The sequence below is a fragment of the Salvelinus sp. IW2-2015 genome, unplaced genomic scaffold (genome assembly GCF_002910315.2).
Source record: "Salvelinus sp. IW2-2015 unplaced genomic scaffold, ASM291031v2 Un_scaffold1935, whole genome shotgun sequence".
NCBI lineage: Eukaryota > Metazoa > Chordata > Actinopteri > Salmoniformes > Salmonidae > Salvelinus > Salvelinus sp. IW2-2015.
Genome location: NW_019943292.1, coordinates 107,940 through 134,172, shown reverse-complemented (window position 1 = coordinate 134,172; position 26,233 = coordinate 107,940). Strand labels below are relative to the sequence as shown.

General features: G+C 41.3%; 2 protein-coding genes across 2 annotated transcripts in view; one reads left to right on the top strand and one right to left on the bottom strand.

Moving 5' to 3' along the window:
* The window catches only part of LOC112072456 (histone-lysine N-methyltransferase NSD2-like), a 36,506-nt gene extending 15,335 nt beyond the window's left edge, over positions 1-21,171 (top strand). Inside the window, 9 exon segments of the mRNA XM_070439810.1 lie at positions 10,999-11,011; positions 11,014-11,139; positions 11,279-11,290; positions 11,293-11,313; positions 11,316-11,383; positions 12,498-12,608; positions 12,610-12,660; positions 12,662-12,701; positions 19,600-21,171. Coding sequence (XP_070295911.1) covers positions 10,999-11,011; positions 11,014-11,139; positions 11,279-11,290; positions 11,293-11,313; positions 11,316-11,383; positions 12,498-12,608; positions 12,610-12,660; positions 12,662-12,701; positions 19,600-19,763 — 606 coding nt within the window. The 3' untranslated portion in view covers positions 19,764-21,171.
* jade1 (jade family PHD finger 1) overlaps positions 20,562-26,233 on the bottom strand; it is a 51,066-nt gene continuing 45,394 nt past the window's right edge. The window contains exon 11 of the mRNA XM_070439809.1: positions 20,562-22,545. Within this exon, the coding sequence (XP_070295910.1) occupies positions 21,404-22,545 (1,142 nt within the window). The 3' untranslated portion in view covers positions 20,562-21,403. The remainder of the gene's footprint in view (positions 22,546-26,233) is intronic.

The following is a 26,233-nucleotide window of genomic DNA, read 5'->3' as shown; positions in this document are numbered from 1 at the left end:
AGTATTTACCAAAAAGTCTACTCTCCTTCCCTTCCTGATCTCCCAGGCAACTACTGTTGTCATGGTGAAGCTTTACTAACGTTTCCTTTTTGTTTTTCTGTGAATATGCAGTTATGTCATGCCAGTAACGTGACAGATTATCTGTGAATGATGCATTGTCAGGGGGGGGGACAGTAATCTGACAGATTATCTGGAATGATGCATTATGGTCAGCATGTAACGTGACAGATTATCTTGTGAATGATTGCATTATGTCAGGCAGTACGCTGACAGCATATCTGTGAATGATGCATTGTCAGGCAGTAATGTGACAGATTATCTGTGGAATGATGCATGTTATGTCAGGCGTAGTAACGTGAAAACAGATATATCTGGAAATGATGCATTACGTCAGGCAGTAACGTGACAGAGTATCTGTGAATGATGCATTATGTCAGCAGTTGAAACGTGACAAGATTATCTGTGAATGATGCAATTATGTCAGGCAGTAACGTGACAGATTATCTGTGAATGATGCATTATGTTCAGGCAGTAACGTGACAGATTATCTGTGAATTGATACATTATGCAGCAGTAACGTGACAGATTGATCTGTGAATGATGGGCATTATGTCATGCAGTTAACGTGACAGATTATCGTGAATGATTGCATTATTGTCAGGCAGGTACTGACAAGATTATCTGTGAATGAGTGCATTATGTCATGGCAGTAACGTAAACAGATTATCTCGTGATGAATGCATTATGTCAGGCAGTAACGTAACAGATGTATCTGTGAATGATGCATTATTTCAGGCGAGTTAACGTGACAGAGTTCTCCCTCCAGGGTTTTGATGTCAATTCGATTTTATTTGAATTTTTTTTATTTTTAAAAAAATGTAACCACTTTTGAAATAATATCTTGTCTTCTTAAGGATTATTGAGCGAAGATTGACAATAGGATGCCATTTTTCATAATATTCAGTCTGGCTTCCTGAATGACTGCTTTCAATTCCAATTGACCCCCGACTCCTTCCATTCACTGCCAATTGTGATATTTCCTCTCCAAGGTGAAACTGTTACTGTAATGTCCCTTACAAATACAATAAATGATGCATGTATAATGAGAGTATCTGACTGCAGTTTAGACTTTGAATATACATCTTGCAAAGAAGCAGGTTGTCTGTGAATCTGATGTATATTTAATCCCTCTTCAAAAGAGCAGATTGTCTGTAAGCTATAGTATATATTAATCCCTTTTCAAGAGCAGATTGTCTGTAATCTGATGTATATGTTAATCCCCTTCGAAGAGCAGGTTGTCTGTAATCTTGTTAGATAAATATACATCTGCAAAAGAGCAGGGTTGGTCTGCTAATCTGATTATATTTAATCCCTGTTCAAAGAGCAGGTTGTCTAGTAATCTGATTATATTTAATCCCTCTTCAAAGAGCAGGTTGTCTGTAATTCTGATGTATATTTAATCCATCTTCAAAGAGCAGGTTGTCTGTAAGCTGATGTATATTAATCCATCTCAAAGACGCAGGTTGCCTGTAATCTGATAGATTAAATATACATTGTCATTATACATTCTCAGTGTGATTTGCTTTAAATACTCTGAACTCAGTGTTGCCTAACCGTTTACCGTAGAAATAGAATGTAACATTGCATGACTCATTGTGACAATCACCAACATTCCCATTCCGTCAGGGCATTACGACAACATTCCCCTGTCACCCATGGTGAATATCATCTAGTTTCTGGAATACACTCCGGGAGAGAGAGGAAAGAAGGGGGGGTGGAGGAGAGAGGAGTGTGGGAAGGGAGAGAAGGAGGGAGCGAGGGGATTTGTATGAGAAGTGCATAAAGTGAGGTTAAAGAGCGATCTAGTTCTTCTGAGAGAGTATTGTATATTGTCAAAACGAAACACACAAGTAATAAAGCCCCGGACTCACACAACAACAAAAAAACCACACACATTGTAAATAAATAAAAAATAACTTGTGTTCGGGACTCTGACACATCAAGTGAGTCAAAACACAACTACACACATGCATTGCTGTGGTATTGTTGCCAGTAGTTAGTTTAGCTGCAGGGGCAGAACAGAACTCTAACAGAGAGAGAGAGAGAGAGAGAGAGAGAGGAGAGGAAGAGAGAGAGAGAGAGAGAGAGAGACGAGATAGAGAGAGAGAGAGAGCAGCAGAGAGAAGAGACAGCTGGGGCGTTGAAACAGATGAGAGGGGAAGAAAGAGAGGGGGTAGGAGGCGGAAGGGTCACAGAACATGAGAGAGAGAAGATTGCTTGGTTGTGAGGTCTGGGTTCAGCCACCAAAACCAAAATTCACAAAATGGGACAAAACCACCAAATTGAGACTCTCATGGCAGAATTCTGCAACAAATATCCGTAAAACAGCAAATAATGCAAGCAGAGCAGAATTAGGCCCGATACCCGTTAATTATTCAAAAATCCAGAAAAAGACATGAAAGTCTACAACCACCTAAAAGGAAGCGATTCCCAAACCTTCCAATAACAAAGCCATCCACCTACAGAGAGATGAACCTGGGAGAAGAGCCCCCTAAAAGCCAGGCGTCCTGGGGCTCTGTTCACAAACAGAAACAGACCCCACAGAGCCCCAGGACAGCACCACAATTAGACCCAAGCAAAATCTGAGAAAAACAAAAAAGAATTACTTGACACATTGAAAGAATTAATAAAAATAAAAAATCTGAACAAGACATTAAGAATGTTATTTGGCCCCTAAACAGGAGAGTACCACAGTGGCAGAATACCTGACCACCGTGGGACTGACCCAAACTTAAGGAACTTTGACTATTGTACAGACTCAGTGAGCATAGCCTTTGCTAACTGAGAAAGGGCCGCAGTAGGCAGACATGCTCTCAAGAGAAGACAGGCTATGTGGCACACTGCCCCACAAAATGAGGTGGAAACTTGAGCTGCACTTCCTGAACCTCCTGCAAAATGTATGACCCATATTAGAGGACACAATTTCCCTCAGATTACACAGATCCCACAAAGAATTTTAGGAAAAACAAACCCAATTTTGATAAACTTCCCATAACTACTGCGGGGAAATATCACCAGTGTTCCTCACAGAAGGCAAGATGTGTGACCTGCTTTGCCACAAGAAACCGGGCAACCATGTGAAGAACAAACACCATTGTGTAAATACAAACCCATATTTATGCTCTATTTTATTTTTCCCCTTTTTACTTTGACTATTTGTACATCGTTCACACTGCGCCACCTATCACGACATTCATATGACATTTGAAATGTCTATATTCTTTTGAAACTTCTTGTGAGTGTAATATTATTGTTCATTTTTATTGTTTATTTCACTCATTTGGTTTATTATCTATTTCACTGCTTTGGCAAGGTAAACATGATGTTTCCCATGGCAAATAAAAGCCTTTTTGAATTTGAAATGAATATAAATGCGAGAAGAGAGCGGTCATCCGCGAGCAGAACAGAGAGACCTAAACTGTATTGTTTTCATAGTGTAAGTTCAATCAGGTGGGAATGGAGAGTGCGGGAGGGTAGAGAGTGAAATGTGGGGAACAGAGAAATGCGAAGCAGAGAACGTGAAAGAATGTAAGAGAAGACAGTAGCTTTTCCAAATCCAAGCTATAATCTCACATTAGTGTTTCAACAAAACAATTAGTCCTGACTCTGTAGAGCTGAAACTAACCTCAGGCCCCAAACACTGTAGACTTCTAGAACATGTCATACTTCATACCAATGGTGTTATTACGTTCTAGAACGTGTTATACTTCTAGAACGTGTTAATATTTCTAGAATGTGTTATACTTTCTAACAATGTGCTCATATACTTCTGAACGTGTTTATACTTCTAGAATATGATGTTATACTTTCTAGAATGTGTTATACTCCAGAATGTGGTATACTTCTAGAACGTGTGTATACTTCTAGAAAACGTGTTATACTTCTTTAGAACGTGTTATACTTCTAGAATGTGTCTATACTTCTAGAATTGTGTTATACTTCTAGAACGTGTTTTATAACTTTTACAATGTGTTATACTTCTAGAATGTGTTATACTTCTAGATGTGTTATACTTCTACAATGTGTATTATACTTCTAAATGTGTTAACTGCTGAAGGTTATACTTCTAGAATGTGTTTATACTTCTAGAAATGTTATATACATATCTAGAATGTGTATAACTTCTAACAATTGTATATACTTCTACAAGGTGTTAATACTTCTTAGTAATGTGGTTAAACTTCTAGAATGTGCTATACTTCTAGAATTGTTATACTTCTACATTGTTATACTTCTACAATGTGTTATACTTCTAGAATGTGTTATACTTCTTAGAATGTGTTATACTTCTAGAATGTGTTATACTTTCTACAATGTTGTCTATTACTTCTAGAACGTGTGTATACTTCACAATTTTATACTTCTACAATGTGTTATACTTCTACAATGTGTTATACTTCTACAATGTGTTATACTTCTACAATGTGTTATACTTCTAGAACTCCGGTTATACTTCTAGAATGTGTGGTATACTTCTGAATGTGTTATTACTTCTACAATGTGTATACTTCTAGAATGTGTTATACTTCCTAAGAATGTGTTATACTTCTAGAACGTGTATACTATCTAGAATGTGTTATACTTCTACGAATGTGTTATACTTCTAGAACGTGTTATACTTCTAGAAGTTTGGTTATACTTCTACAGCCGTCATACTTCTGACACTATATGAGTTCCACTCCAATTATACAGAGAGTCATGTGGTGTCTTGGTGTGTGTGTGTGCTCTATCCGAAACAGTGACTTCCCTCTGGAACCCAATGGCTTACTTCAGTTGTTCCAGGCACTCCACAGTAAACACACAGAAATGCTACCTTTCACAAAGTGTATTCAGAACTAATACCTTTTTTCACATTTTGTACGTTACAGACATCTATCCTCCCTGGTGTAATACGCTATCCTCCCTGGTGTAGTACGCTATCCTCCCTGGTGTAGTACACTATCCTCCCTGGGGTAATACACTATCCTCCCTGGTGTAATACACTATTCTCCCTGGTGTAATACACTATCCTCCCTGGTGTAATACGCTATCCTCCCTGGTGTAGTACGCTATCCTCCCTGGTGTAGTACGCTATCCTCCCTGGTGTAGTACGCTATCCTCCCTGGTGTAATACGCTATCCTCCCTGGTGTAGTACGCTATCCYCCCTCTCGGGTAGTACGCTATCCCCCCTCTCGGGTAGTACGCTATCCCCCCTCTCGGGTAGTACGCTATCCCCCCTCTCGGGTAKTAAATTACATTTTTTGTCATTTAGCGGATGCTCAAATCCAGAGCGATTTACTGCATTCTTCTTAAAATAGCCAGGTGGGACCGGCACATATCATAGACAGCTACTTTATTAAGGAAAAATATACTTACTATCAGCGTATCAGAGCTAGTAAGGGGGGATGTGGTATTATTTAAAATACTTATTGAAGAGGGAGGGTTTCAGATGTTTTGGGAAGATGGACAGGGACTCTGCTGTCCTAGCATCAGGGGGGAAGCGTTCCACCATTGGGGTGCCAGGATAGAGAAGAGCTGTCTGCTCCAGCATTGGAGGACCTGCCTGTCTGTGGCCGTGTCCTTGTCTGCCAGAGCCAGAGGAACAGTATTGCTTTGGGGATGTTACGCTCAAGACCTCTGTGACATTACAGAAAACAATACTACATACTCTATATCTGTAGCTCTACTTTAATACTACACATCTATAGCTGTAGCTCTACTTTAATTACTACACATCTGTTAGCGTCTACGTTTAAACTACACATCTTGTAGCTCGACTTTAATACTACACATTCTGTAGCTCTACCTTTATACTACACATCTGTAGCTCTACTCTCATAACTACAACATCTTATAGCTGTAAATCTACTTTAAACGGCACATCTATCAGCTCTACTTTAATACTGCACATCTGTAGCTACCTTTAATACTGACACATCTGTAGCTCTACTTTAATACTCAACATCTGTAGCCTCTACTTAATACTCACCATCTGTAGCTCTACCAATATTACACATCTGTAGCTCTACTTTAATACTACACATCTGTAGCTCTACTTCATACTACACATCTGTAGCTCTACTTTAATACTACACATCTGTAGCTCTACTTTAATACTACACAATCTGTAGCTCTACTTCAATACTACACATCTTATAGCTGTAGCTCTACTTTAATACTACATCTGTAGCTCTACTTCAATATACACATCGTAGCTCTACTTAATACTACACATCTGTAGCTCTACTTTAATACTACACTCTGTAGCTCTACTTTAATACTACACATCTGTAGCTCTACTTTAATACTACACATCTGTAGCTCTACTTTAAACTACACATCTGTAGCTCACTTCAAACTACACATCTGAGCTCTACTTTAATACTACACCATCTGTAGCTCTACTTAATACTACACATCTGTAGCTCTACTTAATACTACCACATCTGTAGCTCTACTTCAATACTACACATCTATAGCTGTAGCTCTACTTTAATACTACACATCTGTAGCTCTGTACTTCAATACTCAACATCTGTAGCTCTACTTCTAATATTACACATCGTAGCTGTCTACTTTAATACTACACATCTGTAGCTCTACTTATACTACACATTATAGCTGTAGCTCTACTTTAATACTACACATCTGTAGCTCTACTTTAATACTACACAATCTGTAGCTCTACTTCAATACTACACATCTGTAGCTGTTAGCTCTACTTTAATACTACACATCTGTAGCTCTACTTCAATAGCACATCTGGTAGCTCTACTTTAATACTACACATCTGTAGCTCTACTTTAATACTACACACTGTAGCTCTACTTCAATACTACACATCTGTAGCTCTACTTCAATACTAACATCTGTAGCTCTACTTAATACTACACATCTGTAGCTCTACTTCCAATACTACACATCTGTAGCTCTACTTCAATACTACACATCTGTAGCTCTACTTCAATACTACACATCTGTGCTCTACTTCATACTAACACTTTACTGTGCTCACTTTAATACTCACATCTATAGCTCTACTTCTTAAATACTACACATCTGAGCTGTAGCTCTACTTTAATACTACACATCCTGTAGCTCTACTTTAATACTACACATCTGTAGCTCTACTTCAATACTACACATTATGTAGCTCTACTTAATACTACTCTAGCTTACTTTAATACTACACATCTGTAGCTCTACTTTAATACTACACATCTGTTAGCTCTACTTTTATACTACACATCTGTAGCTCTACTTTAATACTCACATCTGTAGCTCTACTTTAATACTACCATTCTTGCTCTTATTTCACATCTGTAGCTCTACTTTAATTATACACACTCTGTAGCTCTACTTCAATACTACACATCTGTAGCTCTACTTCGAATACTACACATCTATAGCTTCTACTTAATACTACACATCTGTAGCTCGTACTTTAATACTACACATCTGTAGCTCTACTTATATCACATCTGTAAGCTCTACTTAATACTCACATCTGATAGCTCTACTTCAATACTTACACATCTATAGCTGTAGCTCTACTTTAATACTACACATCTGTAGCTCTACTTAATATCTACACATCTGTAGCTCTACTTCAATACTACACATCGTAGCTGTACCTACTTCAAATATGTACATCTGTTAGCTCTACTTTAATACTACACATTTCTGTAGCTCTACTTCAACTATCCACACATAGCTGTAGCTCATTTTATACAATCTGTAGCTCTACTTTTAATACTAACATCTGTAGCTCTACTTCCTCAATACTACACATCTCTATACATGTAGCTCTACTTTAATACTACACATCTGTAGTCTCTACTTTCAAATAATACTCTTGTAGCTCTACTTTAATACTACACATCTGTAGCTCTACTTAATACTCCACACATCTTTAGCTCTACTTTAATACTACACATCTGTAGCTCTACCTTAAACTACACATCTGTAGCTCTACTTATACTACAAAATCTGTACCTCTACTTCAATACTACACATCTATAGCTGTAGCTCTACTTTAATACTACACATCTGTAGCTCTACTTCAATACTACACATTCTGTAGCTCTACTTTAATACTACACATCTGTAGCTGTAGCTCTACTTTAATATTACACATCTGTAGCCTACTTTACATATTACACATCTGTAGCTCTATTAATACTACACATCTGTGCTCTACTTCTAATACTACACATATAGCTGTGCTCTAACTTGAATACTACACATCTGTAGCTCTACATTTAATACTACACATCTGTACGTCTTACTTTCAATACTACACATCTTGTAGCTGTTTGTAGCTCACTTTAATACTACACATCTGTAGCTCTACTTTAATACTACACACTCTTCGCGTAGCTCTTACTTTAATACTACACATCTGTAGCTCTACTATCTTAATTCTACTTGCTTACACAATCGTGTAGCATCCTACTCAATTACTACACATCTGTAGCTCTACTTCTACTACACTAGTCTGTAGCTCTACTTCAATACTACACATCTGTAGCTCACTTCTAATACTTACACATTCTGTAGCTCTACAATACTACACATCTGTAGCTCTACTTATAAACTTACACATCGTGTAGCTTCTACTTCAATACTACACATCTGTAGCTCTTACTTCAATACTTACACATCGTAGCTCTACTTCAATACTACACCTCTACGTAGCTCTACTTTAATACTTACACATCTGTAACTCACTTTAATACTACACACTGTAGCTGTATCTACTTTAATATTACCACATCTCGTAGCTCTACTTAATACTCACACCTGTCTTGAAGCTCTACTTCAATACTACACATCTGTAGCTCTACTTTAATAACTATACACATCTGTAGCTCTACTTCAATATACACATCTATACTGTAGCTCCTCTTAATACACATCATCTGTAGCTCTACTTCAATACTACACATCTGTAGTCTACTACTTTAATACTACACATCTGTAGCTGTAGCTCTACTTTTAATATTACACATCGTTAGCTCTACTTTAATACTACACATCTGTAGCCTCTACTTCAATACTACACATCTGCTAGCTTACTTCAATACCTACACATCTGTAGCTCTACTTCAATTACTACACATCTGTATAGCGCTCTACTTCATACTTACACACTCGTAGCTCTACTTATACTACACATCTGTAGCTCTACTTCAAACTACACATCTTCAGTAGCTCTACTTTAATACTACACATCTGTAGCATGTTAGCTCTCAATTTAATACTACACATCTGTTAGCTCTACTTTCAATACTACACATCTGTAGCTCTACTTTCAATACTACACATCTGTACTGTCAGCTCTACTTTAATATTCACATCTGTAGCTCTACTTTAATATTACACATCTGTAGCTCTACTTTAAATTCAATCTGTTAGCTCTACTTTCAATCTACACTCTGTAGCTCTACTTTTAATATTACACATCTGTAGCTCTACTTTAATACTACACATCTGTAGCTCTACTTCAATACTACATCATCTGTAGCTACTTAATCTACTACACATCCTGTAGCTCTACTTTAATTACACATCTGTAGCTCTACTTCAATACTAACACATCTGTAGCTCTACTTACGCAATTTATACTACACTCTGTCTGCTCTACTTCTATTAAACTACACATCTGTAGCTCTACTTTCAATACTACACATCTGCTAGTCAGCTCTACTTTCACTACTCTTTCTCTTTCAGTCACCTTCATAGCTACGTCTTAGTAGCTCTACTTTAATACTACACTCTGCTAGACTAGCCTGCTCTATTTAATACTACCAATCTGGTAGCTCTACTTTCAATACTACACATCTGTAGCTCTACTTAATACTACACATCTGTCTGTTAGCTCTACTTTATATTACACATCTGTAGCTCTACTTTAATACTTACACATCTGCTAGCTCTACTTTAATCACTAACATCTGTAGCTCTACTTTCCAATATACTACACATCTGTAGCTCTACTTTAATACTACAACATCTGTAGCTCTACTCAATACTACACACTGTAGCTCTATTCAATACTACACATCGCTTAGCTCTACTTTAATTACTACACATCTGTAGCTCTACTTTAATACTACACATCTGTAGCTCTACTTCAATACTGCACATCTATAGCTTGCTCTACTTCAATACTACACATCTGTAGCTGTAGCTCTACTTTATACTACACTCTGTAGCTCTACTTCAATACTCACATCTGTAGCTCTACTTATGCTGCACATCTATAGTCGTAGCTCTACTTTAATAACTGCACATCTGTAGCTTACTTTCAATACTGCACATCTGTAGCTCTACTTCAATACTGCACATCTATCTGTAGCTCTATCTTAAATACTACACATGTAGCTCTAGCTTCAATAGCTACACATCTTAGCTCGTAGCTTCTACTTAATACACAATCTGGCTCTACTCAAGCCTGTAGCTCTTACTTCATACTACACAGCTGTAGCTCTACTTTAATACTACACATCTGTAGCTCTACTTCAATACCACATCTGCAGCTGTAGCTCTACTTCAATACTACACATCTGTAGCTGGTAGCTCTACTTTAATACTACACATGCTGTAGCTCTACTTCGAATACTACACATGCTGTAAGCCGTACTTCAATATGCACATCTGTAGCTGTGCTCTTACTTCAATACTACACATCTGTAGCTCTACTTCAATACTGCACATCTAAGCTGTAGCTCTACTTCAATACTACACATCTGTAGCTCTACTTTAATACTACACATCTGTAGCTCTACTCAATACTACACACTCTGTAGCTCTACTTTAATACTAACACATCTGTAGCTCTACTTCAATACTACACATCTGTAGCTGTAGCTCTACTTTAATACTACAATCTACAGCTGTATCAATCTTCATCTGGTTACTGCAGTACCTCTTCACCAGCTGACCTGTGTTTCCAGGATCGGATCATAGACCCGGCCCCAAAGGGAACTACTCCCGCTTCATGAACCACAGCTGCCAGCCCAACTGTTGAGACGCAGAAATGGACGGTAACGGAGATACCAGGGTGGGTCTCTTCGCTGTCTGTGACATCCCTGCTGGTGAGAATCAACCATCTCCTTGGTCAGGTTCATGATTGTAAAATACTTTGTTCTCAATGACGTGTGTGTTAAAAAGAGGTAGGCCAGTTTGACATAATGCTCAGGGTCAGTTGTAGTAATATTGTGTTGTGGTTTACAGGGACAGAGCTCACCTTAACTACAACCTGGATTGCCTTGTAACGAGAAGACTGTGTGTCGCTTGTGGGCTCCCAACTGTAGTGGTTTCCTTGGAGACCGGCCCAAGGTGAGTTGGCTTCTCTTGGTACATACAGAAAAGACAAGTAGATTTTAACATCCATACTTTATAACACCTTTAAGAGTGTGAAAGATGACCCCGAAGAACAGATGGAACTCCTTGAGGTCCATCTAACAGCCAAAAATGGGGTCTGCCCGACCTGTTCTGTCCAGACCTCTGACTGTTTCCTGTCCAGACCGCTGACTGTTTCCTGTCCAGACCGCGTGACTGTCGTTTCCTGTCCAGACCGCTGACTGTCGGTTTCCTGTCCAGACCGCTGACTTGTCCGTTCCTGTCCAGACCGCGTGACTGTCGTTTCCTGTCCAGACCGCTGACTGTCGTTTCCGTCGACGTGACTGTCGTTGTCGTTTCCTGTCCAGACCGCTGACTGTCTGTTCCTGTCCAGACCTCTGACTGAACTGACTGTTGTGTCCTGTCCAGGCCTCTGACTGTTGTTCCTGTCCAGGCCTCCTGACTGAATGTTGTTTCCTGTCCAGGCCTCTGACTGACTGTTTTTCCTGTCCAGGCCAGGCCTCTGGTTTCCAGGCCCCTATCTGACTGGTGTTTCCTTCCAGGCCTCTGGTTTCCAGGCCCCTCTTGACTGTTGTTTCCTGTCCAGCCTCTGGTTTCCAGGGCCCCTATCTGACTGTCGTTTCCTGTCCAGACTTCTGACTGTCCAGACCGCTGACTGTCGTTTTGTCGTTTCTGTCCAGACCGCTGACTGTCGTTTCCTGTCCAGACCTCTGACTGTCCGACCGCTGACTGACTGTTGTGTCCTGTCAGGCCTGACTGACTGTTGTGTCCTGTCCAGGCCTCTGACTGACTGTTGGTCCTGTCCAGGACCGCTGACTGTCGTTTCCTGTCCGGACCGCTGACTGCGTTTCCTGTCGACCGTCTGTCGCTTCGCTCCGGGCCGCTGACTGTCTTCTGTCCGGCGCCTGCAGCGCTGTCGGTTTCCTGTCGGACCGCTGACTGTCGTTTCCTGTCCAGCGACCTGACTGTCGTTTTCCTGTTCCCAGGCTCTGACTGACTGTTTTTCCTGTCCAGCCTCTGGTTTCCGGCCCCTATCTGACTGTTGTTTCCTGTCCAGGCCTCTATCTGACTGACTGTTGTTTCCTGTCAGACCTCTGGTTTCCAGGCCGCGGAGCCCAAGGGGAAGAAAGCCAAGAAGAAAGTGAAGAAGCGGTCGGACGCGGAACGAGGGAAGGAGTCTGAGGACGAGTGTTTCCGCTGTGGGAGACGGAGGGCAGCTGGTTCTGTGTGACAGGAAGAGCTGCACCAAGGCCTTTCCACCTCTCCTGCCTGGACCGCACCAAGAGACCCTTTGGTAAACTCCCTAACCCCTGACCCTTCCACCTCTCCTGCCTGGACCGCACCAAGAGACCCTTCGGTAAGACCCTAACCCCCTAACCCCTGACCCTTCCACCTCTCCTGCCTGGACTGCACCAAGAGACCCTTCGGTAAGACCCTAACCCCCTAACCCCTGACCCTTCCACCTCTCCTGCCTGGACCGCACCAAGAGACCCTTCGGTAGACACAAACTTCTACCTCTGGATAGATGGATATTCTAATGTTATGTGTATATTATATTTCAGGGCGCTGGGACTGTGTACAGGACCAATCAACAGTGTGGACACCTACTTATTCCAGGGCTTTTCTGTACTTTTACTATTTTCTACATTGTAGAATAAGTGTTGACATCAAAACTATGAAATAACACATGGAATCATGTAGTAACCAAAATCTATTTTATATTTGAAGTTCTTCAAAGTAGCCACTCTTGGCATTCTCTCAACCAAAACATTTYTGCATCATTGAAGGTCCCCAAGAAGACAGTGGCCTCCATCATACTTAAATGGAAGTTTGGAACCACCAAGGCCTTGGTCAGGGAGGTGACCAAGAACCTGATGGTCACTCAGAGCTCCAGAGTTCCTCTTTAAAGATGGCTGTCCTTTTGGAAGGTTCTCCCATCTCTGCAGCACTCTGACAATCAAGCCTTTATGGTACAGTAAAAGACACAGCCCGCTTGGAATTTACCAAAAGGCACCTAAAGGACTCTGACCATCAGAAACAAGATTCTCTGGTCTGATAACTCTTTGGCCTGAATGCCAAGCATCATGTCTGGAGGAAACTTGGCACCATCCCTACGGTGAAGCATGGTGGTGGCAGCATCATGCTGCAGGGATGTTTTTCAGCGGCAGGGACTGGGAGACTAGTTAGGATCGAGGGAAAGAAGAATGGAGCAAAGTACAGAGATCCTTGATGAAAGCCTGCTTCAGAGAGAAGGTTCACCTTCACAACAACCCTAAGCAAACAGCCAAAACAACGCAAGAGTGGCTTCGGGACAAGTCTCTGAATAAACTTGAGTGGCCCAGCCAGAGCCCGGACTTGAACCCGATCAAACATCTCTGGAGAGACTTGAAATTAGCTGTGCAGCGACACCCCATCCAACCTGACAGAGCTTGAGAGGATCGGGGAGAAACTCTCCAAATACAGGTGTGCCAAGCTTGTAGCATCATACCCAAGAAGACTCAAGGTTGTAATCGCTGCTAAAGGTGCTTCAACAAAGTACTGAGTAAAGGGTCTGAATACTTGTAAATAGATATTTCAGTTTATTTTTAATATATTTGCAAAAATGTCTACTTGTTTTTGCTTTGTCATTATGCGGTACTGTTTTTGAATCCATTTTAGAATAAGGCTGTAACGTAACTGTCAAGGTCTGAATACTTTCCGATTGCAATACTGGTCACTTAGAAATGTCCTTGTTTCTGAAAGAAAAGCAAAAAAATTGTCCATTAAAATAACAAATTGATCAGAAGTACAGTGTAGACATTGTTAATGTTGKAAATGGCTATTGTAGCTGGAAATGGCAGATTTTTTATGGAATATGTACAGAGGCCCATTATCAGCAACCATCACTCCTGTGTTCCAATGGCACGTTGTGTAGCTAATCCAAGTTTATAATGTTAAAAGGCTAATCGATCATTAGAAAACCGTTTTGCAATTATGTTAGCACAGCTGAAAACTGTTCTGGTTAAAGAAGCAATACAACTGGCCTTAGACTGGAGCATCAGCATTTGTGGGTTTGATTACAGGCTCGAAATGGCCAGGAACAAAGAACTTTCTTCTGAAACTCGTCAGTCTATTCTTGTTCTGAGAAATGATGGCTATTCCATGAGAGAAATTGCCAAGAAACTGAAGATCTCGTACAACGCTGTGGACTACTCCCTTCACAGAACAGCGCAAACTGGCTCTAACCAGAATAGAAAGAGTGGGAGTGCACAACTGAGCAAGAGKACAAGTACATTAGTGTCTAATTTGAGAAACAGACGCCTCACAAGTCCTCAACTGGCAGCTTCATTAAATAGTACCTGCAAAACACCAGTAATATGTCAACAGTGAAGAGGCGACTCCTGGATGCTGGCCTTCTAGGCAGAGCAGGGGCGAAAATCTGAGATCAACCTTGGAGGGGACAATTACATTAAATTTTCTCAAGAGCAATTCCTGAGGGGGACACCAAAAGTAGTGCTGTAACACATAGCATACGTTGTTAAATGTATATTGAGGAACCATAATTCCTACAACTGGATAATTGATAGGTACAGTAGTTAACTGAAGGGTTTTCCCAACTTGTTCAAATGTTTAAATCATTATAATTCTAACTAACCTAAATAATAAGTTATAGCAGACCTGCTCCTTACCCAGTCCAGTATGTATGCAGGTATTCTACTTACAACCAACATATCAAGAAAGGTCAGTAGGTGACAATGGTACTGTAACACTGTAATGGGTGTAGTTTTCATAAATACAATGAACATGGTGGTGATCACATCTAAAAGAATCTCCATTGAGAACCATCACAAGTTGGTCTCCGTATTGAATTGACCTTTTAATTTGACTTTTTCTGATACATTTATATAGTCATTAAATATGTGCACCTGGCCTGAGTCTACTACAATATCTTTGCAAGAACCAAAAGCTTAAAAATAAGTACAGTTCCTAAAAGCAAAATAACTACTTCAATTGAAAACCCAAATAAATCAAAAAAAATATCCTTCAGTCACGTGTCTCAACTCTTCAAACAGCAGGGCTATGGACAAGTATTGGCACAAAGTATGCAATTTTTAATAAAATAACATGAAATAAATCATTTTGTAAGTGTACTGAAAACTACTAAACAAAAAGAACAACTATCCAATTACACCCATGGGTTCTCAAACAGGGGTCCATGGACTAATTGCAAGGGCGTGAAATAAAAAAAGTGTAATGAATGTAGTCAGTACACAAGAGTTGTCCAGTAAGTTTTACATATATATAGAGGGGGTGGAGGTCCCTGAGGACCGCTCAAAACCTTGCCTGCCTTGCCTCAAAATATGCAGGGTTCCAGTACCCCAAAAAGGTTGAGAACCACTGCTATACACACTACTGAACAAAAGAACCGAGCATAATGTTTGCGGGTTTCCTCAACAACACATCAGTTGGCACTTTTCGCAATGCCCTCGCCTGTTGTCTCCGACACCCTGTATAGCCCAATAAACTCCTGTTGAGGGACATGGTCATGGTCAACATAACGCAGACAGACATTCTCCTGTTCAGCACCAGAGACATCTTGAGTACCATCAACAATTAATGAAAATTGTACAATCGGAAGAACCTAATCTCAGCTGCAATGCCTCGAATGACTATTGGCCATATGTTCAGAATTTCATTCTGTGCTTTGGGGCCTGTGTACATTGTGGTACGCTCTGTTAACCACTTCAGTAAAATGGGATCATCTCTATGCCCTAAGTTGTCAAAATCTGGTATAAAATTCCCCACTGTCATCCGTTGGCCTCCTAAAGCTTGTCCCTGTCTACTACATGCCGCACCGAACTAAACAATTTTCATCAAGCAATGCCTTGCGTCATCCTGCTGTTTACCCCCACGCGGCTGGATAACTGGACACTGATTGGATTTAGCTGGTGTGCTGTTACAATTACACAAGTGGCGGTGGGTTTGGCAATTTTGATGTGCTGTGAATTTTTCAATGGCTTTTCTTCCAGTTCCTAAATCCTGCACTAATGAAGCAGCATTCAGCTCTTCTGCCAAAAGATGGCTGGCTTGAAAACCCTTGGCTACAGTTAGTAAAACACAAACACTCCTTTTATTGATGTGATATAATTGTAGCCAGGGGAAATCGTCCGAAACCATCTCTCTTTGAAACGTCAAACACTCTGTTGGCAAGAGTTTGCGGTTTCTATAAAATTGTGGTGTGGCTGATATGTTTGTGCATCACTGTGGTAACTGGACAATATGCTGTGCGCACTAGTCCCCCTACTTCACGTGGTGCTGCTGGCAAACAAGGGTGACACCGGTTGCCTGCCGTGGCTGTGACACTGTCCTCTGTCAGCCGGCCTCTCCCGTAGGCCGTTTCGCCTTTCACCTTACCGCTAACATGGACTCAGTCTGCTCCAGAAAATAAATAAGTGTTTGCCGTACTCCAACTACCCGGTACCCAAAACTTACAACTATTAATCACAACAGCACATGAACCAATTGCCTGTAAACAAATCTTAGGTTTAGTCACCAGTTTAAGTTGAGAGTTGGGCGGTATCCATAGCATTTTCCATTATGTCCCTTATTTTACAAGTCCAAAAAAATTGAGACACCTATTCATAATGTTGCCAAACAAAACTCAACAAACGTACCTGAGACTCCCTGCCTCTCCTGCCAATCTTGTCCCTCGCATATCTGTCCCCAGCTTGCGTCTGTGTCATTCTGTGCCTGCATCTGCCTAATACATTCATTGTGAAACATTTCCTATTAGCATTTCACTTTCTCTTATGCAACATTGTTGATCACACTAGTCTCTGAGATCCATATAGGATACTAGAGCTTCTTACTATGCGTTTGGTGTTTGTACTGACAAAACTACTCTATGATGTCCGTCTTCTTCATAAATTTCGTCCATTTTTCTACCGGCTGGCTGGCTGCCTAGCTGCAGCACACCCACATTTACACAAAACACATGCTGCACCGTTGTGTAATTTAAATAGTTTGGTTTCATATTGGCTGGCTTCCAACAATAGCTGAATTGTTAAAGCCTAGCGAGCACCCAATTCCGTTTCTGTGTGTTTGCTATAATCTTTGCTACCTGGTTAAATAAAGTTAAATAAAATAAAATAAAAAAAGTTCACTAGCGACAATTTATCTTTTGCAACGAGACCATTATATATATTTAAAGAACAATGGTAGAAGAGAGTGTAGTTCTGTTCTGTTCAGTTTGGAACTTCAGTTACTGTATCGTAACCTTATCACAGGGACGTCGAAGCACTACACTAGCCCTAGCTGATCTTGGAATAAACTGATGATAGCAAAGATTCCATCTTTGACGACGCCACATAAATGAATAGGTACTAGCTAGCTTGATAGTTAATGTTTGCTTAGTTTGGCAGCGCCAGCTCTGCAAATTCAGCTAGTGTGTGAACCCTGCCAACATAAAATAAATAATAACATTGCTATGACCTGCTATGGATTGACGTGGAATTAACCTCACGTCAGTACGTACATGTCACGCTTTTACGAGAACAGTTTATAAGAAAATAGTAGTAAGAGATATCTACAGAGTTAAATAAAATTATATAGAAAGAGACTAGTAGTAAGTTTAAAGTGGTTAAAGACTTTATAGGTTAAAAGAAGTGTTTGATTATAAAGATAAAGTAAGAATAGTATTAGAAGGAATTTCAAATAGATTTAAAAAGTAAGTAAATGTGTTTTTTGAGTAAGTGAAGTATAAATAAGGAATAGAAGAAAAGAAAGAATAAATAAATTGAGTTAAGTTATGTGTTAAGGTTAAAAGAGAGTTTAGTTAGAAAAAGAGAGTGAAAATTGAAAGGAAATTATATTATAAGTTTAAGGAAGATAAGAGTTTAAGAGAAATTTAGTAGGTAGAATTAAAAAAACTATGAGAGAGTTTAGTAGAAAGTTAGTAAATGAATATAGAGATAGTAAAGTAGTAATAGATGAAAGAATGTTAAGTAGAAGATAAAAAAGAATCAAGCCGCTTACGAACCCCTCTATTACCTTGCCAGCTAAAGAACTGGCAGTGGATCAAACCATTGTGAGGCAAAGGGCGGGGGGGGTCGCAATCTTTTGAAACTTAAACGCGCTATTAAGTGTCTATAATCAGCACAAGTGCTTTCATTGCGTATTATTAATATTATTGAAATTACATAGTTATGTTTACAGTGATATATTGGGGGGGACAAATCATATTTTTCCCAAGATGGGGGGGTCTTGTCCCCCCCGTCCCCCCTGGGATTTCCGCCTATGAGGCAGAGTCCCTGTACTTTTGCCCATCTTAATCTTTTATTGGCCAGTCTGAGATATGGCTTTTTCTTTGCAACTCTGCCTAGAAGGCCGAGTGTTTTGCGAAGCTGCCTGTTGAGGACTTGAGGTGTCTGTTTCTCAAATTAGACACTAATGTACTTGTCCTGCTCAGTTGTGCACCGGGACCTCCCACTCTTTCTATTCTGGTTAGAGCCAGTTTGGCAATTTCTCGCATGGAAAAGCCATTTCTCAGAATAGACCGAGTTTCTGGCCATTTTGAGCCTGTAATCAAACCCAGAAATGCTGATACTCCAGATACTCAACTATTCTAAAGGCCAGTTTCATTGCTTCTTTAATCAGAACAACAGTTTTCAGCTGTGCTAACATTATTGCAAAAGGGTTTTCTAATGATCAATTAGCTAATCCAAGTTTATCATTTTAAAAGGCTAACAGAACGTGCCATTGGAACACAGGAGTGATGGTTGCTGATAATGGGCCTCTGTACGCCTCTGTAAATATTCCATAAAAAATCTGCAGTTTCCAGCTACAATAGTCATTTACAACATTAACAATGTCTGCTGTATTTCTGATCAATATTATTTTAATAGAAATGTCCTTGGTTTTTGAAAGAAAAATATTTAAGTGACCCCAAACTTTTGAACGGTAGTGTGTATGCTGATCAAAAATATAAACCCAACAATTTCAAAGAGTTACAGTTCATAGAAGCAAATCAGTCAATTTAAATAAATAAATTGGGCTCTAATCTATAGATTTCACATGACTGGGCAGGGGCGCAGCCATGGGTGGGCCTAGACACACCCAGCCAATTTGAATTTAACATTTCAGGGATTGTTTTATATATTTCAGCTCATGAAACAACGTTGCATTTTTGTTCAGTATATGTTGTTATATTTCAGGGCGCTGGGATTGCCCGTGGCACCACTGTGAYGTGTGTGGGAAGCCATCCGAGGTGTTCTGCCAGCTGTGCCCCAACTCATTCTGCAAGAACCACCAGGAGGGGGCGCTGCGGCCCTGGCCCCACACCGGACAACTCTGCTGCCAGGAGCACGATGACCCCTGACCTGGAGCGGACTGAGGCCTGACTGCCCCCGGGCCTCTAAATGCTCCAAGAGGCCTGAAGGTTCAGGTCTAGAGACTGGGAGACGCTGACCTGCAGCAGAACAGGACCCAWCTTCATAATAATGTTTTCAATATGACTGACAGCACTGTATGTATGCCTCTCTCATCAGGGATTTTCTCTACAGCTCATTCAACCAATCAGGTCATTTTACACTCAGCCAGCCAATCGGGTCCTTCCACCTGTTGTAACTCGTCTGCACTGTGGTAGAAAAGCACAAAGACGGCAGAGACAACATGGCACCTCAGACACAGCATTAGTCTCCTCTCTCCCTAGTAGTGTTTTATATGTGTATATATATATGTGTGTGTATATGAAAGACCAAAATTATAATACTGGAATATTGTTAGTACCAGATTGAATCTGTTTTTATCTGAAGTAATATCGTAAGACTCTGGATAGGTCTTGACTTACTATAGACAAGTACTGCATATTGTTTTAATTTTAACTAATTGTTTTCATTTGAGTAATGCTAGTACAGAGATGTGATACCACCTGTTCAGTGTTATTAAAGCAGAGCTGAAACCTTATTGTGGACTTTAACTCCCATCACTGCTGACCTCTACAGTCATCAATATGTACCTGTGGCTTTAATACCGGAATAAAGAGAAGTTTATTGAAGTTAGTTCAGTTTGTGGTCCATGATCTGCTGGAGAAAAGTCTGGAACATTTACACATTGTCTAATGACAGCTGATCCCCTAATCTGTCCAGGAAACCAGCCCAGAGGGAACACATTGAGGTGATTTAAGAGTGAATTTATTTAAGACATGACAGAACTGGTCATTTGCATAACGATGATGCAGCATTCAATGGTACAAAATGTGTTCCTGTAAAAATAATTTATTCCAAGCCCAGCCATCCTGTCTTAGTGCAAACACTGATAATAAAGATAGGCACATGAGTCAGACAAGGAAGTGGTTTCAGGCTCATTCTCCATAAAGCCTCTGATCAGTTTTGCCTTATAGACAGATCCTAGACCTGCCCTGGGGTTCTAGTCGAACCGTATCGCTGAAATTTAAAGGCAATGTTCCTGTGTTAGTGGAGACGGCAAACGCAGCATTTGTCCACTCAATCGGAAAAGACTAACACTTCAGCGATCACTCAGACACTAGTCACCATCAGACACTGTCTAGTTCAATACCCAGCCACCTCCACAGCATCAGCCCCTGTTGGTTTTCTAGAAATATTAGACCTCTTGATTCACTGCTGGGAAGTATAGAAAGGGTGGTTTCAGGTTAAATTCCCATTCATTTTCTACTAATCATTAATGCTTGACCATTCTTCAATTGCAAGTGCTATAATGTGATTTTGAAACTACAAATTAAATACATGGCTTATGCTTCAACAAAACCAGTTGTCAGGYGTGATTGTGTTGAGGCTATGAGCATGTCTACAGTTAATTGTCATAATACATTCACTGAAAAATAATCTTAACAGAATTGAAAATATATACAACCTTACAAATGATAATAAATAATCAGTTCTGTAAATGTGATTATAAAAAGCAACCTCGGGCTAGCTTCATTTTCTATAAACATGGTGCTGTTTGTTTCAAGTGTTGCATCTCAGCAGGATGATGTCATCAGGAGGCTAGAACCCCTTGGTGGATGATGTCAGAGCCATAGGCCCCGCCCCTCAGCTGGTGGGCGTGGCATGCCTTCATGTCCAAACCACTGGGCGGAGTTTCAGAGTTAGCAGAGGAGTACCCATCGCTCTCTGTACGGAGTCGTCTCCTGGGGTACGACGGCTCACTGTGCAGTGGTCTGCGCTGTGGGGAACGAGGTCTGCGCTGTGGGGGGTTGGGAGGTCTGTGCTGTGGGGGGTTAGGAGGTCTGTGCTGTGGGGGGTTGGGAGGTCTGTGCTGTGGGGGGTTAGGAGGTCTGCGCTGTGGGGGGTTAGGGTTTGATGGCTCCTCCTTTGGCCTCTCACTCCTCTTTGGGATTCTGAACTTACCCCAGTTCTTAAGATGGCTGCCACCAGGCCCACTGGCCAGCCAGCTGTTGTGTTTGGTTGTCATGGATACAGTGGTGTCTCTGGGGTCTGATTGGGTGTCTGTTCCGCTGAGCCTCACCTTCCTCTCCTTCACTTCAGTCACATGATCACTAACCCTAACCCTCGTTAACCTGACCCTAGCCTCAGTCACATTATGAACCTTGATCCTAGTTAACCTAACCCTAGCTTCACTCATTCTATTGGCTGGTTTAGCATCAGTCATATCACTGAGCCTACTGGCCTTTGACCCCAGTCTGGTTTTGGCTTTGATTGGAGAGCTTTCCTTGAGTCCTCTCCTCCCCTCTGTTCCATGGTCCTCCTCTCCTGTCTTCTCGTCCATTCCCTGGTCCGTCTCTCCTCTCCTCCTCTTTCTCCTCTCCGTTATCTGGTCCTCCTCCGATCCCTGGTCCTCTCCTCTCCTCCTGCTGCTCTTCTGTTGCTGCTCAGATTCTGGGGCCTCCTTCCTCAGGCTCCTCCTACCCTCTATTCTGGGTCTGCCGCTCTCTCTACTTTCTGTCTTCAGTTTGCTGGAGTTGTTGCCTGTCTGTCCTCTGGTATGATTGTCTGTCTGTCCTCTGACGTGTCTACCCCCCTCAGGCAGACTGTGTAGTAGATGTAGGCCTCCTCTCCGGTGCCTCCCTCGGTCTCTCCTCTGGGTCTTCAGGCCGCTGTACCCAAACACCGCCACTGGAGCCGAAACCACACTGAGACGCACGCTGTGGTTCAGACACCCTGATGAAGACAACACCAAACAACACAGGTTCAACACAGTTTCAACTGGACATTACACTGCTCTGCCTAAAGAGGGAAATCTTCCACATTTAAACATCAGGAACATTAATATCCAACAAGGACACAGTAAACATGTCATCCCCATGAATGATGCAACGCCCCCCCCTTGGGCCAATCAGTGTACTTTTAAAATGCTGCATCTCCATAGCAAGACGCATCATTCATCCAAAATCGGGCCAAAGGTGTCTAAGATATTGCGTGGGTTAGCTAGACTTATATCCCTGAGCATGTGTGCCAAATCTCATCACTGAGTCAAACAGATCAAGAGACAAACATGTGCCTGTTATAGCGCCACCGTGTGGTCGATATGAATGTTCTTGCATATGTTGAGTCTTGAAAGTTTGCAACATGTGTATCAAATTGTGTTACAATTAGGGCTGTCAAAGTTAACGCTGTTTTCTATGCCATATTTGATTTTTTACACATTTAATCACATGTCCATTCACCCACCGCACAGGCCCTCTAAGCGCACGTGTTTCCGCATGGACCCCATTTCCCATGCTAACCCTAACCCAATCACACTATGCTAACCAATCACACTATGCTAACCCTAACCCAATCACACTATGACTAAACCCAATCACACTATGCTAACCCAATCACACTATGCTAACCCCTAACCCAATCACACTATGCAACCCAATCACCACTATTGCCTAACCCAATCACACTATGCTAACCAATCACACTATGCTAACCAATCACACTATGCTAACCCAATCACACTATGCTAACCCAATCACCACTATGCTAACCCTAACCCAATCACACTATGCTAACCCTAACCCAATCACACTATGCTAACCCTAACCCAATCACACTATGCTAAACCCAATCACACTATGCTAACCCCAACCACACACTATCTAACCCCTAAAACCCAATCACACTATGCTAACCCAATCACACTATGCTAACCCAATCACACTATGCTAACCCAATCACACTATGCTAACCAATCACACTATGCTAACCACACACTATGCTAACCCAATCACACTATGCTAACCCAATCAACTATGCTAACATAACCCAATCACACTATGCTACCCAATCACACTATGCTTAACCCAATCACACTATGCTAACCCAATCACACATCTAACCCAACACACTATGCTAACCACAATCACACTATGCTAACACCAATCACACTATGCTAACCCTAACCCAATCACACTATGCTAACCTAACCCAATCACACTATGCTAACCCTAACCCAATCACACTATGCTAACCCTAACCCAATCACACTATGCTAACCTTAATAACCCAATCACACTATGCTAACCTTAATAACCCAATCACACTATGCTAACCTTATACCCAATCACACTATGCTAACCTTAATAACCCAATCAACACTATGCTAACCCTAAACCCAATCACACATGCTAACCCTAACCCAATCACACTATGCTAACCCTAACCCAATCACACTATACTAACCCAATCACACTATGCTAACCTTAACAACCCAATCACACTATGCTAACCTTAATAACCCAATCACACTATGCTAACCTTAATAACCCAATCACACTATGCTAACCTAACCCAATCACACTAATAAACCCAATCACACTATGCTAACCCTAACCCAATCACACTATGCTAACCTTAATAACCCAATCACACTATGCTAACCCTAATAACCCAATCACACTATGCTAACCCTAACCCAATCACAACTAATAACCCAATCACACTATGCTAACCCTAACAACACTATGCTACCGTAATAACCCAATCAACCACTAGCTAACCTCTAATAACCCAATCACACTATGCTAACCCTAACCCAATCACACTATGCTAACCTAATAACCCAATCACCACTATGCTAACCCTAACCCAATCACACATGCTAACCCAATCACACTATGCTAACCTTAACAACCCAATCACACTATGCTAACCTTAATAACCCAATCACACTATGCTAACCTTAATACCCAATCACACTATGCTAACCTAACCCAATCACACTAATAACCCAATCACACTATGCTAACCCTAACCCAATCACACTATGCTAACCGTAACCCAATCACACTATGCGCACAGCTTTGAAACAATTGTACAGAAGTACAGTAGCTAGCTAGCTATGCTAACGTCGCCATTGTAACTATTTTGGTTAGCTGAATTATGTTTATTAATTATGCTATGGCTGAATGCCTCTTGATATAACCAGTAGCACATTTTAGAATAGCAGAACATCCATCCCATTTTAGATTTAGAATCAGAACATCCATCCCATTTAGAATCAGAACATCCATCCCATTTAAATTCAGAACATCCATCCCATTTAGAATCAGAACAATCCCATCCATTTAGAATCAGAACATCCATCCCATTTAGAATCAGAACATCCATCCCATTTAGAATCAGAACATCCATCCCATTTAGAATCAGAACATCCATCCCATTTAGATACGGTTTTTGTTGCCAGGTCAAAAGATTGTAATATCCTGTGTTTCACCAAGTCATGGCTGACATGAAAAATATCAAATCTAGCTGTTTTTCTATACATCGGCAGGATAGAACGACAGGGTCGGGTAAGCTCAGAGGGTGTCTCTTAACAACAGCTAGTGTGCGACCTCTAATACTAAGGAAGTCTCAAGGTTCTGCTCTCCTCATTTAGAAAACCTCATGATAAGCTGTAGACATTTTTCACATTATAGTCATTTAGCAGACTCTTATCTGGTGTGACTAACATTTAGTGCATTCATCTTAAGATAGCTAGGTGGGACAACAACATATCACTATCATAGTAGCTGTCAGTGAAGTCTGAGCTAGTAAAAAAAWATATATATWTTTTTCTTTACATGAGAGTTAGTTCCCGAAAGGAATTATTTTTTTCCTTGATGACACACGCGGGGAGCCCAGCCAACAGCGAGTTGCAGTAGTCCAGAGGGAGATGACAAGTGCCTGGATTAGGACCTGCGCCGCTTCCTGTGTGAGGTAAGGTCGTACTCTATGGATGTTGTAGAGCATGAACCTGCAGGTGCGACGTTTGCAGAGAACAACAGAGTGTTGTCCAGGGTCACACCAAGGTTCTATGCCTTCTGGGAGAGGGACATTGTAGCTGTCAACCGGGATGGAGAGGTTTTTGAGCGGGCAGGCCTTCACCGGGAGGAAGAGGAGCGCTGTGTTGCCGAGGTTGAGTTTGAGGGGGTGGGCCGACATCCAGGCACGCAGAGATGCGTCTCGCCACCTGGGTGTCAGAAGGGGGAAGGAGGAAAGTAGTTGAGTGTCATCCGCATAGCAATGATAGGAGAGACCATGACGTAGCCAAGTGACTTGGTGCATAGAGCAACAGGGCCTAGAACCGAGCCCTGGGGGACACCAGTAGTGAGAGTACGTGGTGCAGACACAGATCCTCTCCACGTCACCTGGTAGGAGCCACCTGCCAGGCAGGATGCAATCCAAGAGTGTGCAGAGTCTGAAATCCCCAGCCATGAGAGGGTGGAGAGGAGTATCTGATGGTTCAGTGTTGAAGGCTGAGGATACATTTACATTTACATTTAAGTCATTTAGCAGACGCTCTTATCCAGAGCGACTTACAAATTGGTGCATTCACCTTATGACATCCAGTGGAACAGCCACTTTACAATAGTGCATCTAA